This window comes from Mustela nivalis (genome assembly GCF_964662115.1).
Source record: "Mustela nivalis genome assembly, chromosome: 7".
In the NCBI taxonomy this organism is placed as follows: domain Eukaryota; kingdom Metazoa; phylum Chordata; class Mammalia; order Carnivora; family Mustelidae; genus Mustela; species Mustela nivalis.
The window spans coordinates 62046700-62071668 of record NC_139026.1 but is presented as its reverse complement, the minus strand read 5'-3'; the positions used below and the strand labels follow the sequence as shown (position 1 = coordinate 62071668).

General features: G+C 37.4%; 1 protein-coding gene across 3 annotated transcripts in view; it reads right to left on the bottom strand.

Moving 5' to 3' along the window:
* Window positions 1-24969, bottom strand: part of PDE3A (phosphodiesterase 3A) — a 319769-nt gene that overhangs the window by 13083 nt on the left and 281717 nt on the right. For all 3 annotated transcript variants that reach the window (XM_082740632.1, XM_082740633.1, XM_082740634.1), the window contains exons 7-14: window positions 24503-24588; window positions 19323-19477; window positions 17762-17899; window positions 10520-10631; window positions 4758-4871; window positions 4418-4617; window positions 2561-2764; window positions 1513-1668 (exon numbers count right to left, since the gene is read on the bottom strand). In XM_082740632.1, coding sequence (XP_082596758.1) covers window positions 1513-1668; window positions 2561-2764; window positions 4418-4617; window positions 4758-4871; window positions 10520-10631; window positions 17762-17899; window positions 19323-19477; window positions 24503-24588 — 1165 coding nt within the window. The remainder of the gene's footprint in view (window positions 1-1512; window positions 1669-2560; window positions 2765-4417; window positions 4618-4757; window positions 4872-10519; window positions 10632-17761; window positions 17900-19322; window positions 19478-24502; window positions 24589-24969) is intronic.

Below are 24969 nucleotides of genomic sequence, written 5' to 3'. Positions count from 1 at the left end.
TGTCTATGTAGTAGAATTATTATAACTGGGTTATCCTTTTCCTTTATTTTTTTTTTGCATTTTTAAATTTTCTTTATTTTTTATTTTAAGATTTTTATTTATTTATTAGAGAGAGAGAGAGGAGAAAAAAATAAACAATGGGAGGAGGGGCAGAGGGAGAAGGAGAAGTGGGCTCCCCACTGAGCAGGGAGCCCAACATGGACTGAATCCCAAGACCCTGGGATCATGACCTGAGCCGAAAGCAGACACTTAACTGACTAAGCCACCCAGGTGTGCCCCCCACTTTTTTTTTTTTTTTTTTTTTTTTTTTTGGTATTTCAGTACTTGGGGATTGATTATGAGTTAATATCATTTCTAGAAAAGGCAATATATTATTTTCTATTAAGTACAAACCTTTTAACCTATGTATGAGTCCTATCTATAAAACCCACAAAAGTTCTTTCTAATCCCTCTTCAAGTATATCCAGTGATAGTCAATTTATTATTTAAAAAGTCACCTCATCTTATTTCTGGATGCCTTTATAATACATATTTCTTTCTCACATTGTCTTGAAATCAATCCTTCTATAACTTGTATAGACTGGTTATATTTATACTCTTTTTAGGGAAGCAGAAAGAAATCTAATGTTTCTTATAAATCAAATCCTGTGCTAAGTGATATTTACTTTTATCTCTGCAACATATGATGCACTTAATCCTAAATTTGTATGTCAGTCTTTAAAGTATCTGAAGACAGTTACTGTAACACCTCCATTTTCTCCACCACACAGGGAAATGACCTTCACTTTTTTTAAAAAAAAATTTTTTTATTTAAATACAATTTAGTTAACATATACTGTATTATTAGTTTCAGGGGGAGAATTTCATGATTCATAAGTTGCATATAACACCCAGTGCTCATTACACCAAGTGCCCTCCTTAATGCCCATCACCCATTTAGCCCATCCCCCCACCCAACACCCCTCTAGCAACCCTCATCATGTCAAATTATGCTACTGATTCCTGTCCTTTACCCATTCTCCACCACCTCCGGAATCCTCTTAAGAGAACAGATCACAGTACTCAAAACAATGCTTCATATATAATCTGATCAGTGTTTCTGTGGAAGATTCTTCTGTAGAGTGTTTACTCTCACATTATCATCTCAAATAAAATGCCTATTTATAAAGATATTTCAGACACTGCTGTTATTGAATATTAAAAGTCAATGAACTTAATCTGATGTACATTCATTTATATAAATGTAAATGAGCTTCAATTGTAATAAATTTATTTTTAAAAAAGAAACAATATGTCAATGATCTTCCTAATGTGTCCGGTCATTTCATTATTTCATCTTCTTCTGCCCTCACCTCCACTCCCTATAATACTTGCAAATAACTTTATCTTAGAGTTTTTAGTTTTCTGATGTTAATATGAATATAAAAGAGACTGATAACACTTTTACAGCTTTTGCAAGCTTTTGTGAATTCATGAGCAGCCTATTATAAATTAAGATAAACAATTGGTTACCTGTTCATAAAATTCATTGACAATACCCTCTGTCCACTGAAGATGGAGCTCTTTGCATTTAGCTGGCCCATTGATATCAGCCAACTTTATACACATTTGGCAAACCAGGAGGCGATCATTTTCATTGGTCCAATCTATTCCAACATCATCATTAACCTGTTTGAGAAGCAAAGGTAAAATGTGGTTTGCCTCAATGAAAGCAAAAGTTGGACAAAATAAACAATACAATATTTATTATATTAACATGTAGAGATCAGAATACCAAGAAAGGAGGAACTTCTTAGCTATTTAAAATGCTACTGGCTTACATAATAGTAAAACAGCTCATCAGAAAAATAAAATTTTAAATGATGCATAAAGTAATTGTTAAATTATGGAACTGAAAATAAATGCTATTTAAAATTAGCATTTATTACCAATGATTAGTAAATCAATACAGCTACAAATGATAAGAAATTTTTTTAAGTTAACATTTGGGTAGGGGCGCCTGGGTGGCTCAGTGGTTAAGCCGCTGCCTTCGGCTCAGGTCATGATCTCAGGGTCCTGGGATCGAGTCCCGCATCGGGCTCTTTGCTCAGCAGGGAGCCTGCTTCCTCCTCTCTCTCTCTCTCTCTGCCTGCCTCTCTGCCTACTTGTGATTTCTCTGTCAAATAAATAAATAAAATCTTTAAAAAAAAAAAAAAACATTTGGGTATTTATGTTTGATGTATGAAATTTTGTTTCAGGGTTCTGACCTTTTCTACTTCCAGACAATTTATGTTAGTATACCACAGAGATGAGAGCAAATAAAATCGAACAAAAAACCCAATGACAGAGAGAATTTTACTTCTTTGCAGCACAAAGTATAATATATAGGTAGCACCTCAACATCTCAGATTTCTAGATTGGGACCAAGCCCCGTATATCTGCTTCTGGTTAAACATTCTATTGCATTTCATTTTCACAGTTGACATATAAGAGGTGAGAGCAGTAAGTTTTGTTCCACACTTTGATTCCATGACATCTTTCAATATGGTCATAAAATGAAGACTGGTACAAATCTCGTTACCTTGGCATTAAATTTGGCTACAAAATCAAAGTGTTTCTTCAGGTCAGTGGCCAGAATTGCTTCAATGACAAGAAAACGAAAATGCTTAAATTCCACATGGTCAAGGTTAACTAAGAAGTTGTACTCTGGCCGGGACATGAAAAGATTCCATGCAGCAGCTGCGTGATGATTCTCCAAAACTGAACGATCGTTATAGAGCACCGCCTAGGCAAAGAGGGCAAAGACTGAATGGCTCAACTTTTAAATTAAAAACAAAAAACAAAAAAACCCAAATCATAAAAATACATAAGAATAGGCAAAGCTTTCAGGATCCTCTTTTTTCACAGGACATAGAAATGTAATCTTGTGACTGTTGGTTATTAAGAATTCCATAACGTAATTACATTGGCTGTTGATTACTTTTCTTGGTTAAAATTTCCTTTCTTTGTAAGGTGAATTTCATTTCCTTGAAACTTTATTCCAAATTCTTGCAAATGAGGGGCTTAGAGTTAGCTTTTATCAGATTTGTCTGCACAGAAATTTAACTATTAAAAAAATCCAAATATATTAAAATCCCTCTGAGGTGACTCAGTTAATTTCTGCATCTAGAATAAGAATTACCTTTCCTTAAGCATGTATAATTAATAAATAGGAATGGATTCCTGAGAGGCTCATAATTTAAAAATTCTCATCCCACAAATAGCCATAGAAGATATCACCCTCCAACTAGGAAGTAAAGGTGTACAATAAATATCTATTTGCAGGAATTCTCTAATAATGCTGAGGGACACTATAAAAGAAGTTACCTAAACACTGCTTGAACACTAGTGTGGTAGACAGAAAATACAGGAAAAAAGAAGGCATAAGTATAAAAAGGAAAAACAAAGCACATGAAAATTTCAATTGTACTAAGTAAAAATGCACACATGTGAAGGAAAATATGAATGCTAAACGGTGCTGGCAAAAGGATTTGCCCACCTTTAAGAAAAATAATTCTGGAGTGTGAAGGACATGCTGAAATAAGCTAAAGTAGATAGTTGGGGAAAAAATTCAGGATACTTTTATTGTATATAGATTAGAGGAAAATTCTAGTCTAGTCTATAAGACAGGTGGAAATGGATGGGAGTTTAGTAAAGACAAAAAGCAAATAAGAAAAAAAGTAAATATGAGACCAGATTGGCTTCTAGATCCTCTAGAAAGAAAAACAGGATCTCAGAACACTTAGTAACAGAGACACAGCTAATTAAATCAAAGAGAAACTTACTGGGTTTAATTACATAGATGGAGATGCCAAGATACTCAGTGATTAATTTTTGACCTAAATTTAAGTATATATGAAAATGGACTTCTTTAAAGTTATTGTTTTTGGAATACTATGTTCAGGTAAAAAATAAAAAATCCCTCAAATGAATGAAGTAAGTTGATGTTTAAATCCTACTAACCAAATGTCATAAGTATCATGGTTGTTATAATAAATGTATTTCAAAGGAATGGGTTTTATATACAATGACGACTTACATAATTAAAAGTCCAAGAAAGATCTGGTTCTCCAATCTTTTCAAAAAGACTTTTGTATAGGTTGGATTTTCTTTGTTGAGAAGGTTCATTAATATGGATTTAACTAGTTTTTCTTCTTTAGAAGAAAACTGAGATGGGATTCCCACGGGTAATAAAGTTGCAAGCCTGCCATTAATATCTTGGAACAAATATGATATCTTTTCAAAATTAGCTTGGTCTCCACAAATTCTATCCTAGGGCTAAACATAGTTGGGCTCATATTCATCTGTTCCTTATTATAAGTCAAACTTATAAAATTAATTACCTTTGGAAAAATCGCTCAAGCAAATTATTTCTTCACATCAAAATGGAAAGATTTACCTGAGGAGCACTAGTTGCAACCAGGAAAGCATTTGTCCTTCCTGGGTGATCATAATCATGCATGGCTGCAGCCACATACAATGCCATTAACTCTAAGGCAGGGATATTCCCAGACAGACATCCGTATTTATCATCAGGCACGTTATACATTTTTGAGAAGACATATCCCATATGTCCATGAGTAAATCCACTGTCAGAATCTGAGAAGAGAAAATGAAAGTAATAGAAAATTTTAAAAAGTATTAAACTGGTACTATCTGTCTTGACTTCCTTTATTAAGGAAAAGCTTCTCTCCACTCCCCACCCGCAACAAGGGAGCACAGATGCACTTAATACGCACCTGAATCACTTGCTGACCCGGGATCATTAATTACAGTAGAGTGGCCTGGAATTGGCTGGGTAGTAAGGTACCACACAGCATGTAACACATCAGTGGCATGGATTCTGTTATGATCTGTAACCAGTGCAAAGGAAGAACAGTCATTCATTGGTGAACTTTGGGGTCCAAGGACTAAGAGTGCCACCTACTGGATAAACAGTTTAGTCTTAACACTTGAATACCCCAGTGAAAGGCAGCCAAATGTTCTAGGACAAATACTCTTCGATTACTCTTCCAAGACTCCATAATAGCCATAGCAATGAGGGTTGGGGGGGGAAGCACACATTACATTGATTATGCATGCAGATGTCTGAAGTGGAAAAATCTGTGTCTGGAAGAAACCGAACATCTATAGAAAGCTCACTAAGTGCAATCACTGCAATGTTTACCGTCATATTTATTTCCACGCTCCTATATAAGATTATGCAGAGGACCAGAAAGATGCATGACATACTTCAATTAGGTCAGACCAATGGTCTGTACCACCTAATATTCATCTCTGCTAAGTAGCATACAAATATAATCTGAATAAAACAAAGTAGGATTCTTTTGCAAAAATTTAAAACACTGGTAAAAATTAACAATATATCTTCTGAATATAGGTTAAATTCACAAAGCAAAACTGAAAACCACAATCAATGATATTCTCTGATCTAAAAATTCTAATTTGGGAACACAGCTCTAGGAAATACCTGAAGAGAAAAATAAAAACTTTTTTTGTACATTAATGTAGGGAGTTGAGTCATTTAGAAGAGCAAAATTTACGAGAAAACCAAATCCTCTAGTTAAAGGTCATTACCATGGGAAGGGGGTATATTCTATACCTGCAGTTCGGCATCTACTGAACCAAGACCAAAGGCATGGTGTGCTCTCAGCTCACCTTTTTCTGGTGCAGTTCTTCCAAGTTCTTCTCTTGTTTACTGGCCCTTCAGAATATTTCATTGATTGCTATACATTATCCTAAGTATGCTAACTTTACATACTCTATTTCTAATGACCAACCATAATACAGTATCATCCAATATAGTAGATCACATCTCTGAATAATACTCAACAGATAAAAGAGAAAAGAGAAGAGAACAGTAAGAATGATAATGGAAATTGGGGAAAACATCCGGACCCTGGTCAGAGAAAAAAGAAAAAAATGAACATTTTTTCTTTTTCTTTTATTTTTTTCTTTCCCTTCTTTTTCTTTTAAAGATTTTATTTATTTGAGAAAGACAGCCCTCTCAGGAGCCCAAGTTGGTGGAGGGGCAGAGGGAGAGGGAAAAGCAGACTCCTTGCTGAGCAGGGAACCTGGAGCAGAACTTGATCCCAGGGCACCAGGATCATGACCTGAGAAGGCAGACACGTAACTGAGCCATCCAGGTGCCCCAGAAAAAACTAACATTTTTGGCGTTCATGGCATACAGGGGGATGTAGGTAGATGGTGCTTATTTCCCTACATTTCCAGGAACTCTTAAGAGTCAATCTTTAAGTGATGATATGTAGCTAAATTTTATGTAAACCCCCAGCATTTCAGCAGAGGGGCCTTGTAAGGACTTGAGAGGATGTGCTTATAACAGACATCCAAGGCTCCAAAGGAGGAAATGGCAAACCCCATGCCCTGTCATTGCCAGAGGAGAATACTGATATTACCTAATCATCCAAAGAACAATTTCATTGAAATTGGAGTCTGTATCTCTGTGTATAGATTATCTCAAGTCATCCAAGACCAAACATTTTAGATCCATACCTGTGCCATTACCAAACTCGTCATGCTAAGTGTCTGGATTTAGGACAGATCTGAATTTGTCTCTGTTCTAAGATCTATTACCTGTGTGAGCTCGAGTGAGCTGCTCACAACTCATCCTGTAATTTTAAAAATAAAGGCATATTAAAAAGTAGTGCCTTATTTCACAGTACATTTGTGAGAATTACAGAAGAAAACATATTTTTAAATTCCTGACACAGAGTAAGCTTGCAACTAATGTAAATATAATTCACGTAAAATGCATGCTGCTGGGTCGCCTGGGTGACTCACTTGGTTAACCATCTGCCTTGGGCTCAGGTCATGATCCCAAGGGTCCTGGGGTCCAGCTCTGTGCAGAGCTCTCTGCTCAGCAGGAAGCCTGCTTCTCCCTCTCCCCTCTGCTGCTCTCTCCCTTTCATGCTCAAGCAAGTGACCACTCTCTCTCTCTCTCAAATAAATAAATAAAATCTTTAAAAAAAAAAAAGATTGTTTTTGGACAAGACAGTGAGTTAGCACAGATCGCTGGTTTTCTTCCAAGATCAATGCTGGATTTGTTAAGAATTGAAGAGCTAAAATAAAAGGTATGCTAAACCCCTGGGGGAGGGAGAAGGCAGAGATGAGCTGCTAGAGGAAGAAAATGCCACCACTGCCACCATTAGGGGATAGGCTGGGGGAGAGCTTCTGAGTTGAGGTCTTTCCTCCTCCTTTGCAGAAAGCTGGGAAAATTACTGTGTGCAAGTAATTACCATCACTCATTCATGCCCTGTCTCATTCCCATAGCCTGCCCAGCTCCCCACCTCTGTCTCGATACACTTGTTTTTCTCAACTTTCTCCCTATCCCTCAAGCACAGAATTGAAGTGAGCTGGCTTGGAGGGTGGGAGTTATATGTAAAATGTATAGATTTTTAGACCTATAGACTTTCAATTGAAAATTCTTTCTATGCTTCTTTAGGCAAGTGTTAAAGAAGAAAAGTGACAATTTAAATATTTTTTTTTCCCTTTGGCTTATAGCAAATACTGTCATAGTTGTACCTTTCCAGCTTGTCCCACGCCCCCTCAGCATCTAGCTTTCACACTGGTGGGCACGTGACACACAGCTTAACTGAACTGAACTACACACAGACGGACCAAGATTATTCTCACGGCCGCCATTCTACCCACTTCTCCAGCTTCAATAACAAGAATGAGAGGTGTTAGGAAGAATGTACTTCAGTGATGAAGGTCTCTGAAAATGGAAAAAGCACCCTCAAAACTAACTTTGAATTCACGAATGGATAAGACCTAACAATTTCTCTTCTTTACTTGCCAGTATGCCCAACTGAAAGGGACTGTGAACAACAATGAACATTATTTATTTCTCCGTGCAACTGAGTATCAAGTATACCTTAATTTATCCTAACCTTTATTGAACAAATATATATTCAGCATCATAGTTCTATCAGTGAATTGCCTATATTTATACTTCGTCCACTGCTACTCCATGAAATATCTACCTACCTACCTGTGTCCATTTTTACATCTAGATTTCTCAAATTTTAGTAAGGGCTCTGGGTACGAATTTAAAAGTCTTTATCTCTTAAAAATTGTTAAAAGTGTGCTTAGAAGTATAATAAAATTTAGTTTCTAATATTTTAGGTCATTGTCCTATTAAAGTTAATCTAATCCCATTTTAGATACTCTTGGGATTTTCATTTACATATGGGTTTATTTAGATAGAGCTATTAGAAATATTATCCTCTAGGAGTAGATACTAAATTAAGGAGACATATAAGAAATATTTGTGTATGATAATTAAAATTAATGATAAATAGCACTTTTAATAAATACCTTTATTAGTCTAAATTTATAATACTACCACATGCAAGGAATTACTATTTAAAAGGGATTACCAGGGGCACCTGGGTGGCTCAGTGGGTTAAAGTCTCTGCTTTTGGCTCTGGTCATGATCCCAGGGTCCTGGGATCAAAGCCTCACATCAGGCTCTCTGCTTAGCAGGAGGCCTGCTTCCTCCTTTCCCTGCCTACTTGTGATCTCTCTCTGTCAAATAAATAAATAAAATCTTTAAAAATAAAATAAAAGTGATCACCAGTCAAGCTAAAACCTCTGTAAATGAATTCCCTTTACAAAAAATGTCTAGGGTTCCTAATAGAACAAGCTTATTATGTTATAATAGAACAAGTTTATTACGCTATAATAAAAATAAAAAATAAAAAAAAATTTGTTAAATTCTTTTCATATGAAATGAAGAAGCCACTATTTCAGAAAAAAGAAACATCTATTCAGTTGTAAAATGAGAAAATATAAACATAAGTAATAAAATAATAAAATTAATAAAATAAAATTTAGAATCTGGAAACTTCTTTTTACACTTAAATACTGGTCGACTTTCCCTAAGATTTTATGACATACTGCCTAGAGAAAAGTTAGTAGTTCATCAACTGGTACTTAATAGACTTGGCTATAGCTGATTATGTCACTAAAATACATTTGGAAATAGAACAATTTGTAAATTTAGTCTGATGACTAGCTGTTGAAAACTCAGTAACACTTACATCAATCACTGGCATCTAACCAGGGTGTGCCCTGGGAAAATGGTATTAAGAAAGCAAGGCTTATCTTGAGATTCTTTCAAACTGCCCCTTTTTTGTCTCTCTCTTTTTCCATGGCCCTACTGTCCAGACTTTCCCAAGGGACCCAGTGCTCTTAAGTTTCTCTCTTGTCTACACCCACCCTCTTGTCTTGTCTGCATTTTGGTCCCATAGTCTCCAACAAATTTAATTTCTAGATCCAATTCTTCATTATCTTCTCCTATCACATGCCATCAGCTGTGTATTTTCATTCCAATGTAGCAGATGGATGGCGTTTTGAAAAACAGTATGTTAATAATGGATCATTAGTTTAATATACTATCCCTTTCTGGAAATACCTCTACTTTATGTGTCTCCATAGAATTTTTATTTAACATCAGCTGTTTACTATTAGAAAAAGACATGGGGTTTTGAAGTCTAAGGTGTATAAAAGCAAATTTAAAACTTACAAGTTAAAGCATGATTTGAACGACGCATTTCTAAGGTATGCTTCAACCAATGTATGTCTGACTACTTCTCTTGCTATGCATTTATTTTCTAAAAGTACCACATAATTTCTGCACATTCTCACAACTTCTCTGACTGGATTTTTGGACATTTTCTTCAGTTCCATATATTCTGTAGCATGTAGGATGATTCTACTCACGTGTTCAGGTGATACCAGAAATGCTCCATATTGAAAATTCAACATCTCCTCTCTGTTCCAATTTTGTATCATAAATGACAAAATTACCTTCACAGTCTTTTAAGTTCACTAATTGGAACCCTTGCTTGTGTCTCTTCCTTTGGTCTTCACATTTATCTGACTTTTAAAATGCTTCTAGTAATTTCTTCGCAACCCCCTTTGAGGTGTCTCTTTTTTTCTATTCTATTAATTAGACCATCACCCTCCCATCCCTCCACCCCCAGCCAGGTCTTTCTTATACTGAAAAAACTTCCAAGCCTTCATGAATTAACTCTACAGATGCCAGAAGAAAGGTTAAACTCATCCAATTAAAGGAGTGTATTATAAAATGAGCAATAAATTTAACATTTAATTATTTATGTACCACACACTTAAACTGGCTAACTGTGAAGGAACTATTATCACTCCTTCAGATTTATAACCTCATGTTATCCTCATAACAATCCTACAAAGCTATTACAATCCTCAAAGATATTATGATCCCCATTTTACAGATTAAGAAATGAGGCATGTAGAGGTGAAGTAAGACCCACAGTCTTTGACAGCTGAGAGGTGAAGGGACTGGAACTCTGAAACAGTCTGTAATCTCCTGGTCGAGGTCACATCCAGTGTTTACCATGTATAGTTCTCTGCTATCTGCCAGTGGTTCAATATCCCACTACCCAGAGCAAATTTGGCAGAATTGAAAAGTATTATTTCACATATAACTTATACTTACAAGGAATTTCCCTGTATCCAATCTCCAAAGCATGAAAATAATTCATAAATTCCCTAACTGGAATTTTGAAAGCTTCAAAAAGGCCCATGTCTTCAAAAAGTCTGTATGATACCTATAAAGAGAAAGACAAAGCTTTATAAGAAACATCCCTCGGTATGTACCAGACACAAAAGGAAAAAAAAAAAAAATAAAACAAATAATTCCTGGCCAGCAGAGAACTTACAGGGAACAGTAAGTCAAGTAAGTACTGAAGAACTCTGTGTGTCTAGCCCCTGTAGCCCCTGACCTCAAGGGGAATTTAATCTGCTTTTAACCAAGAAAAAAACCCAAACAACAGTATACACTACAGAAACATATCAAGGCATTCAACCAAGAAAACAACCCAAACAACAGTATACACTACAGAAACATATCAAGGCACTCCACTGTGTGCTATCAACTGCTAGAGAATCCTTCTTAATTCCTCCTTGTATAGTGCATACTACAAGCACTAATAAATAAGGAAAAAGCCTTAGTTTGGTCCAATTTTTTCTTAAAGAAAAAAGAAGAGGATAAAGGATTCAGAGTTGTACCTTACTGAATGAAGAGTAAAGGGAAAGAATTATGAGAGAGAGAAAAACAGTTACTTTGACTAACTATATAGAGAAAACTGATTTATTCTAATGCAGTATAAATAACAACATCTAAATTATTTTTTTCCTAGCTTATCTTCTCTTTCTCCTCCAAGTATACATTCTCGTCCAATTGCATTCACAGCTCTGGTGACCCAAATCCAGTGAACACCTACACCTATGATTGGCATATTTGATGTGCAAATGATGGAGAAAAAACTGATAAAGGCACAGAAGAAGGTACTAGGGAGAGAAATGCTTATTCACATGTCAGAACAGAGTATAGCACCATGTCAAGTAGCTTACTCCATGTCACAAAGGCACAGTGTTGGCTCTACCCAGGAAACTAAGAAATAGTCATCATTTTTATTATCTGCATCTCTTCTTAAAGTTGTCTTGAAATATTTCCTCTCCATCTTTGATCTGCCATTTCATAGCTAAATTCCTATCTTTTTTTACTGACTTTGAATCTATTTAAATTCAGTGATATTCCTTTAATTATGTACTCAGTGTTTATCACATATATCTATATATGCATGTAGACATATATACACCTATATAGAGAACTATAATGGAATTTCTATCTAAAATGAAATCAGAGGATATAAAACAAAATAATCTCACCATGTGTCCTCAGAAAAATAAAGCTCAAGGACCAAGAGACTGATTTTCTGTAAATGACTGATTTTTAGAGAAGTGATAACATTGGAATTTTCTTAAATGATAGGGGGGTGAAGAGGAGTTGCTTCATATCAACCTTGGGAAGTTGTATTTACATGGTTTCCAGAAGCATGAACAAGAAACCATCCAGATTGGGCTGGTCTTCCAAACTAAGCGGACTTGAGCTTTGTTTCTGGTTTTGTCTGCTCAGGGAAGTTCAAACCTGGTCTCCATTTGGTTTTGACTTTAACAGACTCTAACTGAACTATCCCCTCTTTACATTCCCTGCCCATAATTATAGCCAAACCCAAACCCTGAAGAGATTCACCATAGTTTGCACATCCTAAACTGCAGTTCTGCTATTCCTGAATAAACTCATCTTTTTACAAGTTTGAGTTTGCCTCATTATACCTATTTAGGCTGACATAACTACAAAGGAGAGTTACTCATTCAGCATACAACTTCTGAGTGCCTACCATGTTCCAGACACTGCTCTGTATGAGTCATATATACAGGGGAACAACACAAAGATCTCTTCCTTCAGGGAGCTTAGAGTCTAGCAGGGGAGGGCAGTACATAACAGATGTAATAAGTAAGGTATATACTATAAAAGAAGTAGTAAGTACTATAGAAGAAGAAAAAGGAGAACAGGCTAGAGGACTGGGAACACAGGGAAGCTATAGCATTTGCTTTTTTCTTTTTAAGTTTGGTGGATAGAATAGGCATATCCAGGTGATATCTGAGCAACGAACTGAAGGAGATGTAGACTGAGGTACATGGCTATCTGAGAAAAGAGGTTTTCCATATGGAGAAAAAGGCCTATGCAAAAGGCCCTGAGGTATGTCTGCTATACTCAAGAAATAGCAAGAAGGCCAGTGTAGCTAAAACAGAATGAATGAGGACAGGAGTAGAATTTAAGTTTGCAATAACACAGTGGGATGGGGCAGGGTGCAATCTTGGGATCTGACAGCCAAATTGATCATTGTAAGACTTTTACTCTAAGTAGGTAGGAAGCTGCTGAAGATATGGGAATAGGGAAGTAACTTTATCTTACTTTTTTTTTCTTTTTAGGATTTTATTTATTTATTTGAAAGACAGAGAGAGAAAGGGAGCCTAAGTGGAGGGAGGGGCAGAGGCAGAGGGATAAGCAGACGCCCAGCTGAGCATGGAGCCCAATGCAGGGCTCCATTAGGCCCTAGGGTCATGACCTGAGCCGAAGTCAGACGCTTTCCTACTGTACCACCCAGATGCCCTTATTTGACTTATGTTTTAAAAGGATCACCAGAGCTGCTAGGTTGGGAACAGATTATATACTATGTACATCGACTTCTGTATACTTTTCTCCATTCTGAATGGCAAGTTTCACCCTCTTTGTGTCTAACATACCATTCCCATATCCTCTCTTTAAAAATGCAACAGGGGCACCTGGGTGAGTCAGCTGGTTAAGCGTCTGACTCTTGATTTTGGCTCAGGTCATGATCTCAGGGTTATGAGACCGAGCCCAACATTGGGCTCATGCTGAGCATGGAGCCAGCTTAAGGTTCTCTCTCTTTCCCTCTCCCTCTCCTCCACAACCTCCCCTGTTTGCTCTCTCTCTCAAAAAAAAGTAGGGGGGCAACAGAAAGTGAAGTTTATGGGTTTTGTAATATTTTAAGCTATTTGGGGGGGTTTTTTCCTCTTTACTACTGCTTTGATCTATATTTGAATTCTTGTTTATAAATACCTAATGGATTTAACTATACTTGTAACTTCAGTGACTTGTCCAAGATCACACAACAAACGTTATCAGAACCAGAATTTAAGCCAAGCCTTTGGCTTCAGATTTTGTACTCTAAACTACTTCAAATCCTACCACAATTATTTGAAAAACAATGTTATTAGGATTGCAAATGACCTAAGTTTCTTACTATTCTCTTAAACATATGACAGATGAATGGAAAAATTAAGACAGAATATTTTAGAGTATGATTTTAAAACAGGAGTACTTTTACCAACATGCTGTTAAAAAAAAAAAAAATCAACCACCAATAATTTAAACTCACAAATAAAGATACCATTAACCAGGTAAATATTGGTAACCAGGAAAAGTAAGCACTATTCCGAAATCTGAACCATGTCTTTTTAAATTTGTTAAAATAAACATGATAATCATCAAAAAGGCAGTCAGTATACTGAAACTGAAAAGTCATTTCCATTGCACATATGTCTCTTTAAAAATCTTTTGAAGTGAGACTTTTTCTGTGTAGTTTCAGCCAGAAGGTGATTTCTCGGAATGTTCAAGTTAATTCATCTCAGCTGTCCCAAAGTCTTACTAAGGTGAAAAAAATACGCCTTTCACCCAGTGAAAATATGACTTTGTGCTTATAAACTCAAATCAAAGAGAAAAACCCATAAAGTTTTACTCAGCAAGACAAATAAAACTGCATTTTCTCAAAGTTCAATGTTTTGTAAACTGGAAAGATAAACAGTGAATGACTAAGGCTCATGTAGTTATGTATTTCTTTTTTGGAAGGTGACTGGAAGAAAAACACATTAGTGCATTTTACTGCAACTTAATTGTTCATTATATCTAATCTTTCTCTTGTGTACTCAGGTCCAGGACTCCTAGAAAACATTTTGCGAAACAGCCCATCAAGTTTCATAAGCCCACACCCTCCAGCTCCCAGAACTTCAAGGGGAGGCTGATAGAGGAACAGTATTCGCTACACTGTCACTAGGGCTAAAAGACTGACTGCTACAGTAACTACTTTCCCACCGAAACAGGTTCAGTGTTTGAAGACAGAATCAGGGAATATGTTTTATAGGGGCAGGGCCGGGGGTAGTGGAGAAAGAGCTGAGGGTAAATGAAGGACGAAAGTATGGATTTTCAATATGGCTATGTCTGCATTCAAATCATGGCTCCGATATTTACTCTACCACTTCAGATGAACGGTATATGCTCTTTTAAGCCTCAGTTTCCTCTTCTGCAAAGCGGAGATTAAACTATCTGCATCCAAGTTACTGAGAAGCAAGTTGTAGGGTTTCCAGGAGTGTGTGACATACATATCTGATACAAAACAATGTGAACCTTTTCTCCTAGGAGCCACACTCTGCAGTGAAGGAAAAAGAAGGCTTCCCAGGGGTCTGTCACCTATTTTCCAGGCACCATTACAGGAGTATTTCCAGGTAAAATCACTCCCTCAGAGACATAGCCTGCAAGTGTTTTCAGAAAGTGGGATACAAAACCTTCCAGTTTTGTATCTAAGGCTAGGGTGGACTGGATAAAAACAGCTGTCCTTATATGTCGGAGTTAATGTAGAGCACAAAATCAGCCATAATACCTGTCTCGCTAAAATATAATAGAGGCCCCGGGAGGCGACAGAAGGTTTCGGGAAGGGCATGGGCCTTTGGAAGGCCAAGGCCTACAGGAACCCCCTGCTGTTGGAAAGCCGCAGGGAGTTGCCTTCCTGAAGCTTTCTCAGCCCAAAACAGCCTCTCTGAGATCTGAGAAATGTACGCATTGTCCCTTAGGCTGTGTTTAGCAGAACTCACAGAACATGCCGATTAGCATATCCTATCTTTCCCGTAGACAGATCTTCATAGTTTCAGTAAGACCACTTCTCACATAGCACAGGCCTGAGAAACAGTAATGAGGATTTGTGATTATCCTGAAGGACCAATAAAAGTGGGAGCAAAGAAAGGCAAAGGGTCCTCATCTCTGATCATTGATGCCTTTGCCTTCTCCTCTCTTTCACAAGGAAGTTTTGAAGTAGTCTTTCAGCCACAGGTATAGGGACTGCTGGCCATTCCCTGGCACTTACACCTGTCTTCAAGATCACCTAGGGTCCCTGGGTGGTGCAGTCGGTTAAGTGTCCAGCTCTTGCTCTTGGCTCAGGTCCTATAAGCTCAGCATACAGTCTGCTTGGGTTTCTCTCTCCCACTGCCTGTGTCCCTGCCCCCCATGCCCACTCACCCTCTCTAAAATAAATAAATAAGTCTTAAATATTAAGAAGTACTTAAAAAGGTCACCTAGCATAAAAGGTGCTGCTTAGCACCAAGGATAAGGAAAAAGAGGAAAAAATGGGATCATTAACTCCTAGTACAAGTGCAAGCGTTGTCATCCCAGTCCTTTAGGAGTTCATGGTCAGGAGAGTCTAGAAGAGGCAACTACATGTCATACAGACTTTGTAATTATTTTGAGCTTCATAATCCATAAATCATTTTAGCACACTGCTTTTGTAGGTAGCAAGTTGAATTGTCATTATTTTCACCTGTATTTAATTTCTCTATTAGTCTCTTTAAGGCAGAGGGACATACTTTTCTTCTTGAAGATTAGACTAATACTTTGTGCAAATGAGAAACAGAGGAAAAGCCCCCTCCATCTTCCTCCTCCAAACCCTCACGGATCAGGAATCCTCACCCTGAAGCCCTACACTTAAATACTTGCTGGAACGTCTGAAGAAAGCCTGTCTCTGATACATGGAGTAGAAATCAGTGTGACAGTGGTTTCTCTTCTAGCGTTTTCCAGGGAAGCATTCGTGGCTCCACTTAACTCTGGGTCTTGAATTCTCACCTAAATCTTATGTTAGTTTGGCAGTCTTCAGCTACTCTGCAGTGATATTTATTCCATCTATGAAAACAACCCTGAAACATCTTTATATAAGCTGATATTACTGCATCTTCCCACATGTGTGTGTATTCTGATAGATGTCTGATGATAGAGCAAATCCAGTATTTTGTTTATTGAGAACAAACATGTTCAAATTTTTAATTTCTGTGTTTTCTTTCTCTCTCAGGTAAACAGTTTAAGTGTGGGAAGCCTTGAAAGTAGTTTAGCTGAAGGAAAAAATACAAAAAGTCTCCTTGAGTGGCAATAGTTTCCATTCTGTATTTCTTGTGATACAAAAAGGTATTTTCTACATTAAAACACAGCGAACTCTATTTGATATGTTTCTCACAGCAATAGAAGGAAATGTATTTCTGCACAGCATCTTACTTTTGGGAAGACCTAAGCACCATACTATTCAAAAGTTTTAAAGGTGCCTGAGTGGCTCAGTTGATCTGGCGAATGTCATAATCTCAAGGTTATAAGATGGAGTCCCACCTTGGGCTCTGAACTGGGCATGGAGCCTGGTTAAGATTCTCTCTGCCTCGGGGTGCCTGGGTGGCTCAGTTGGTTGGACGACTGCCTTCAGCTCAGGTCATGATCCTGGAGTCCCAGGATCGAGTCCCACATCAGACTCCCAGCTCCATGGAAAGTCTGCTTCTCCCTCTGACCTTCTCCTCGCTCATGTCCTCTCTCACTGTCTCTCTCTCAAATAAATAAATAAAATCTTTAAAAAAAAAAAAAGATTCTCTCTGCCTCTCTTTTGGCCCTTCCCCCCCCAAAAAAAGTTTTAAAAAATAGTCATTGGAAAAAATTACACATAAGAAATTACTGCATACGATTTGGCAACTTTCCTCTTGTGAGGGCTTGTATCAGCTTTGCTTCTGCTGAATTCTATAAATTTCAGATGTATTTCTCCATCTTACTGGTGTATCCCTGCTCTCTTCCGATTTGTCTTAAAAATTACATATTTTAATTGCATACTATGGTATTCCACTCACTTCCAGTTCCAACTTTCTTTGTTAACCCAACACGAAGGAATCTGGAGAACACTGGGTACTTAAAATAACCTTTCTCCACCCAGTACCCACATCAGTGTCAAGCATGGACACAGCTTGAACCAACCAAGGGATGTTTTTTCCTACATTTCAAGTCAAACATATTGGGGTGCCTGGGTGGCTCTGTCCATTAAGTGTCTGCCTTTGGCTCAGGTCATGATCCCACGTCCTGGGATGGAATTCCGGGGGGGGCTCCTTGCTCAGTGCAGAGTCTGCTTTCTCTCTCCCCTTGCTGTTCCCTCTGCTTGTGTGCTCTCTTTCTCACTCACTAATAAATACATAAAATCAAACATATGAATAGAGTCAAACATATGAATAGATTCCTTACCTGACTAAGAATACGGCCACATTTTCTTCCTATTTTTTCCACCAAATCGAAAATTGGAAAATTCCAAGTATTTAGCTGCTCCATAATTGAGTCCAAGTTATCCATGACAAGAGGTTCAGGAGCAAGAATTGGCTTGTCCTGTGATGAACATGAAAATATTTTAAGAACAAGCAGTTTTTCTACAAAGCAATTTGTGCTTTGATAAGTTCAACTCAACAACTGAGGTTACAAAAATAAATGAGTTAAAACTTCAGGGTAAATGAGTGATCCTTAAACAAACAAACAAACAAACAAACCAAGATGAACAAGACACTGATTGCACCATAAGGAGGAAAGAGCCTAATGCTGTTTCCTATCATGGCTTTTGCATATTAGGTGCCTGTCCATTGCTGGTTCATATATGCTACCAAAAAAAAAAAAAAAAAAGATGTTTCTTTCATAAGTTTATGTATCTGCTATTTACCTACTGTGGGGTTCCTAAATAAAGATTCAAGGACTTCAGGACACTCTGAAATCTTATGTAAATTTATCTCTTTATGCGTTTACATAAATTTTTCTGGGAGGGTTCCTGGCTTACACTGGACTCTCAAAAGAAACCCAGGAGTGGGGAGAAGGAGTTAATCACTCCCGACTTTACTTGGCTGAATTAATATATATTATTGCTTCAAAATCAGCATTGATCCTGTGGGATGATAACTGCCACATTTAACTTAGATTTTAATTTAATTCATGTGATGTATGGTTCCCAAAGAATCATGTACTATATTAATGTAAAGACATTTTCTAATTGGTCCAAAATGAGGACATTCTTAAGAGTACCCTTACAAAAATAAATAATAAATAAATAAATAAATAAATAAAGATAATGAGGATTAGGAAACATACAAATTTATCTGGCAATCTCTTTAGAAGTATAAATGGTAAGTCAGATAAATGAAGAATGATAATGGCAGCAATTGATAATTACATGAGAGCCAACTATTTTCTGTTTGCTGTCTCCCTGAAATTAACCTGACATAAATATACACTTTCATCCATTCAAATTGGTCTCTATAAACACACAAAGTCAGTTCTCATTAAAGGCTATTTTAATGGGTAGTGTGTCAGTATAAACCTAGTTTAATATAATAAGGAAAATAAGTACTGGCACACTTTCTAACTGAAGGAGGTACTAGAAAAAAAGATTGCAGATGCCCAAAGACAACTTTTGTCACTTTTGTTGATTGATACTTATAAAATATTGCTTCCCTGGATGAAATAAGTTTTTCCTAGACATACCTACAACACGTTCAGATTCTAGGATTAAGAAGCACCTGTAATCACTTCTGGAGATGAATACTTGCATTTTTTTAATCATTAAATAAGAGAACAATAAAGAGATCAAGAAAACTTGGATAAGGAAAAATTATATTGATATACAGGGGTATGGTTACAAGGCATGTATGATCCAAAAGAGAGAGATTTGTAAATCTATTCCTAAGTCAATTCTGTCATAGAAAACATGTCATAGAAGACATGCAATTTCTTAAGTAAAGGAATGAGCAAAGTGATATGGGACTACCAGGAATATCATGGCCTCAGGCGCATAGGGAGCACAAGCAGAAGCTTTCCTCCGAGGCTCTCTCAGGCACTCAGTCTCATCTTCATTCTGTACAATATCACTGCTGTCACTGTTGTTGTTGGTTTCATAATCAGAGGTAACTTGAGTAGTGTCATCTGAAATGGAAAGAGAGCAGCTTATTAGGAAACTTGCAAATGGACACAGGGGTCCCATTTGAGTGAATATTCCTAAAATGCACATGGCAAATACCATGCTTAGGGACATTGCTTTCATGAGCTTACACACCAAGAATGTAAGATCATAAGCTGGGAAAATGTACTTAAAAAAAAAAAAAGATTTTTATTTATTTATTAGCAAAAGGAAAGGGAGAAGTAGGCTCCCCTCCAAGCAAGGAGCCCAACGTGGGGTTCAATCCAGGGACTCCATGATCATGACCTGAGCTGAAAAAACAGATGCTCAACCAATTGAGCCACCCAGGTGCCCAGAAAAGGTAAACATTTTGTAACCCAATGAAATAAATAGAATTATGATCTGTGATTTTAAGACATTCAATAATTCCTCCATAACAATGCTTAGATCAGCAGTTTATACTTGTTAAAAATTCCATAACTTTGTATTTCTTTTTCCTTTATGCATTCACCCAACACACAAAGCCACCGAGTAGCTAAGTCTAGAATGGGCACATGGGAAGAAGTAGTAGACACCCAAGCACTAAGTGGTCTGTAGGACATGGCATAATAGCTAGCATGTACTTAAGAACTAGGAGATCCCCTGTATCCAATCTTGATCCCTAGGAATCTGTGGCTTTCTTCCTTCCCTACGTCTTCCATTGTCTCCCATTTCAGTCAGCATTAAACTACACTAACTAGAGGCCCAGTCAGGTACTATCAAGTGTCTGTAGAACAGGCTTTTGGGGCAATGACCTAAAAAAAAGTTTCTCATGGCTGAGTAAGTGCCTGAATGGTTCAGTAGGTGAATGCCATGTGCTGGATACCACCGAAAGCGCTTCATTTGTTTAACCCACTTAAAAGTACACAATCCTATGAGGCTGGTTATTATTGCACATCACCACGTTTCTGATGTCCTCACATGCAGAAAGGAAACTGAGGCACAGAAAGGATAAGTAAATTGTTGAAGGCATACAGCTAGTAAATTTTGCCACATGAATTTGAACTCACGAAATAGGACTCTAGTTCCTACATTCTTTACTTTTGATAAAGTCAAGCTTTTTTTTTTTTTTTCCTCTAGGGTTTTCACTAGGATTCCTATGCAATTTTTGCCTTCCCCTAAGGCACGAACCTATTTGCTTTCAGAAGCTTTACTGTTTTAGCTTTTACATTTAGGTCTATGCTCCATCAAGGTTGATGTTTCATATGGTGTTAAGTAGGGGGTGAAATTCACTTTTTCCAACTCTACTGGAATGCTCTGGCATCTCCGTTGAAAATTGAATGGGGCTTTTTAATTTGGGGATTTCCATTCTATTCTATTGGATCTATCTGCTGATCCTCAAGCTTGCACCACACTATCTTGATTACTACAACTGAAGTCTTGAAGTCAGGTAATAGATTTCCTCTAACTTTGTTCTTCTTTCTCAGTTGCTCTGGGTATTTCTAGGACTATTGTATGTCCTCATACATTGACTATCTAATTTTTCTTAAGTTGCTAGTGAATAATGTCTTTTGTTATGTAGCCTAGTGCCATCAAGAGTATCTTGTAGAACTTTTCCAAAGACCCTTTTTCTTCCAACTTTCTCGTGAAACTTGTTCTATGTAAGAATGGGACACAGTATGAAGATGAACTTGCCAAGTTTCAATCCCCGAATTTGTAGGAAAAAAAGTGAAGAATGCTCCAAGGCCATAGTTCCATGTGAAACAACAAAGGTGATAAAGAAATACTCCCCCTATTGTATCCGACTCAGAAGATTCAAAGATGATCAGGGACATAAGGAAGGGAATATTCTGAGTCTTCAGAATGCTACAATATCAGAAAAAATGTTCCTTTTGAGTCTTCCTTGCCCATGTCTCCTGACCTTTGTACATTGCCATTTTCATGGGCAAATAACCAAAATTTATTGAGTATATGTCAATAGATGCTGAATTACATAATTAAGAATCATTCTTACATAGCTTTATCACCCTCAAGTCTGCAATCCAGAGAGGCCAGGTTTTTTCCTACCTTGTAATCTTTCAACATTAACAAAATAAAGTCCCTACAGTTGCATCAATAAAAATAAAATACTAATCATCATAGTAATGGCAGCAAACATGAACTATTTACAGTGACCTAGATACTATAAGTCCTTAAGTGATTTTTAAAAATTGAAGTATAGTTGACATACAATATTATGTTAATTTCAGGCATACAACATAGTGATTCAAGAATTATATATATTATGCAATATTTCCAGTAAGGGTAGCTAACATATAGTTATTACAATACTACTGACTATATTCCCTCTGCTCTTCCTTTCATCCCCATGACTTATTTATTTTATAACTGTAAGCCTGTACTTCTTTTTTTTTTTTTAATTTTTTATTTTTTATAAACATATATTTTTATCCCCAGGGGTACAGGTCTGTGAATCACCAGGTTTACACACTTCACAGCACTCACCAAAGCACATACCCTCCCCAATGTCCATAATCCCACCCCCTTCTCCCAAACCCCCTCCCCCCAGCAACCCTCAGTTTGTTTTGTGAGATTAAGAGTCACTTATGGTTTGTCTCCCTCCCAATCCCATTTTGTTTCATTTATTCTTCTCCTACCCACTTAAGCCTCCATGTTGCATCACCACTTCCTCATATCAGGGAGATCATATGATAGTTGTCTTTCTCTGCTTGACTTATTTCGCTAAGCATGATTCGCTCTAGTTCCATCCATGTTGTCGCAAATGGCAAGATTTCATTTCTTTTGATGGCTGCATAGTATTCCATTGTGTATATATACCACATCTTCTTTATCCAGTCATCTGTTGATGGACATCTAGGTTCTTTCCATAGTTTGGCTATTGTGGACATTGCTGCTATAAACATTCGGGTGCATGTGCCCCTTTGGATCACTACATTTGTATCTTTAGGGTAAATACCCAATAGTGCAATTGCTGGGTCATAGGGCAGTTCTATTTTCAACATTCTGAGGAACCTCCATGCTGTTTTCCAGAGTGGCTGTACCAGCTTGCATTCCCACCAACAGTGTAGGAGGGTTCCCCTTTCTCCACATCCTCGCCAGCATCTGTCATTTCCTGACTTGTTGATTTTAGCCATTCTGACTGGTGTGAGGTGATATCTCATTGTGGTTTTGATTTGTATTTCCCTGATGCCGAGTGATATGGAGCACTTTTTCATGTGTCTGTTGGCCATCTGGATGTCTTCTTTGCAGAAATGTCTGTTCATGTCCTCTGCCCATTTCTTGATTGGATTATTTGTTCTTTGGGTGTTGAGTTTGCTAAGTTCTTTATAGATTCTGGACACTAGTCCTTTATCTGATATGTCGTTTGCAAATATCTTCTCCCATTCTGTCAGTTGTCTTTTGATTTTGTTAACTGTTTCCTTTGCTGTGCAAAAGCTTTTGATCTTGATGAAATCCCAATAGTTCATTTTTTCCCTTGCTTCCCTTGCCTTTTGCGTTGTTCCTAGGAAGATGTTGCTGCGGCAGAGGTCGAAGAGGTTGCTGCCTGTGTTCTCCTCAAGGATTTTGATGGATTCCTTTCGCACATTGAGGTCCTTCATCCATTTTGAGTCTATTTTTGTGTGTGGTGTAAGGAAATGGTCCAATTTCATTTTTCTGCATGTGGCTGTCCAATTTTCCCAGCACCATTTATTGAAGAGGCTGTCTTTTTTCCATTGGACATTCTTTCCTGCTTTGTCGAAGATGAGTTGACCATAGATTTGAGGGTCTATTTCTGGGCTCTCTATTCTGTTCCATTGATCTATGTGTCTGTGTTTGTGCCAGTACCATGCTGTCTTGATGATGACAGCTTTGTAATAGAGCTTGAAGTCCGGAATTGTGATGCCACCAACGTTGGCTTTCTTTTTCAATATCCCTTTGGCTATTCGAGGTCTTTTCTGGTTCCAAAGCCTGTACTTAATTCCCTTCCTCTAACTGCACTTTTACAAGTTTGTTTCTGTTTGTTTGTTTTCTTGCCTTCACGTATAGATGAAATGATAGGGTATTCCTCTTTCTCTGTCTGACTTATTTCACTTAGTGTAATGCCCTCTAGGCCCATCGGTGTTGTCACAGATGGCACGATTTCATTCTTTTTAATGGCTGAGTAATATTCCATCATGTATTAGGTATCTTCCATTATCTTGGCTCTAGTAAATAATGCTGTAGTAAACATATAAGTGCATCTATCTTTTCAGAATTGGTGTTTTTGTTACATGTTCCAAATAATTTAGCTCTTACAATAATCCTGTTAGGGAGGTGCTATTATTATCCCCATCTATGTATGCAGGAACTGAGGCACAGAGATTATAAAGTAGTAGGCAGCTGAATAGGATAAAACCAGAATCCATTGCCTGTGTTCTTAACCTCACCATGATACTGCCTCAAGGAACAGCATTTTTGTATACTTATAGTGATCTCCACAGAGTATTTTCTCAGTCTGCAACAGAGACCTCCAGAGTATCCTAGAATGGACAAGCTTCCAGTGTCCAAGATAATAGTTCTATATAGTTCTATGAATAGAATAGAACCATATAGTTCTATGTATTATATAAAATGACATCTAATTTAAATATATATATATATATATATATATATATATATTTGTGTATAGGTATTCAAAACAATTTTGAACAAAATCATATCCATGCTGAACTTAGGTAGTAGGATTAGGGATGATTTTTCTTTCCTTCACTGTCTTTTACATTTGTCATCTAAAAACTCAGAAAAAGGAGCACCCTGGGTGGCTCAGTCAGTTGGGCATCAGCCTTTGGCTCAGGTCATGATACTGGAGTCCTGGGACTGAGTCCCACATGGGGCTCCCTGCTCAGCAGGGAGTCTCTTTCTCCCTCTGATCCTCTCATGCTCTCTCTCACATTCTCTCTCTCTCTCAAGTAAATAAATAAGATCTTTAAAAATAAATAAAAAAATCAGAAACATATGTTACCTTTTAGATCAGAGGGGTAAAAACACAAGTGATTTCCATGTTGAGGAACAGAATGCAAACAGAGCATTACCTGTTCTGCTTGGTGTCCGAATGGCTCCACTGCTCCCCTCCAGGGGCCCGTCTGCAGGATTCCCTTGGGGATACGGTCTGCCACAGCTGAGAAACAGTGCAACAGCTTTAAGTATATTCTCTCTTTTCAAAAAATCACAGGCACACACCGTATACATACACATGAAGACAGATAATCAAATATTTCTACTTTCCACTTATTTGATTTAAAAAAATTGCTTTGCTTTACACATAGATGCTGATAGACTGTTTTCTTTTTAGCAAGAGTGTGATCATTCTAAAGGATCAGAAGCTTCACTCAACACCCATCCTCCTCCACAGTCTAGACCACATTTGAAACCACTTTTGTTACATTACTTAGAGACTCCTAGGACAATCTGCTACCTGCTCATAGTAGTGACTTTGGAGGTGCTGAGGCATATTTAGTCAAAAATATCTTCCCCAATGCATACCCTTTGCACCTGCCTA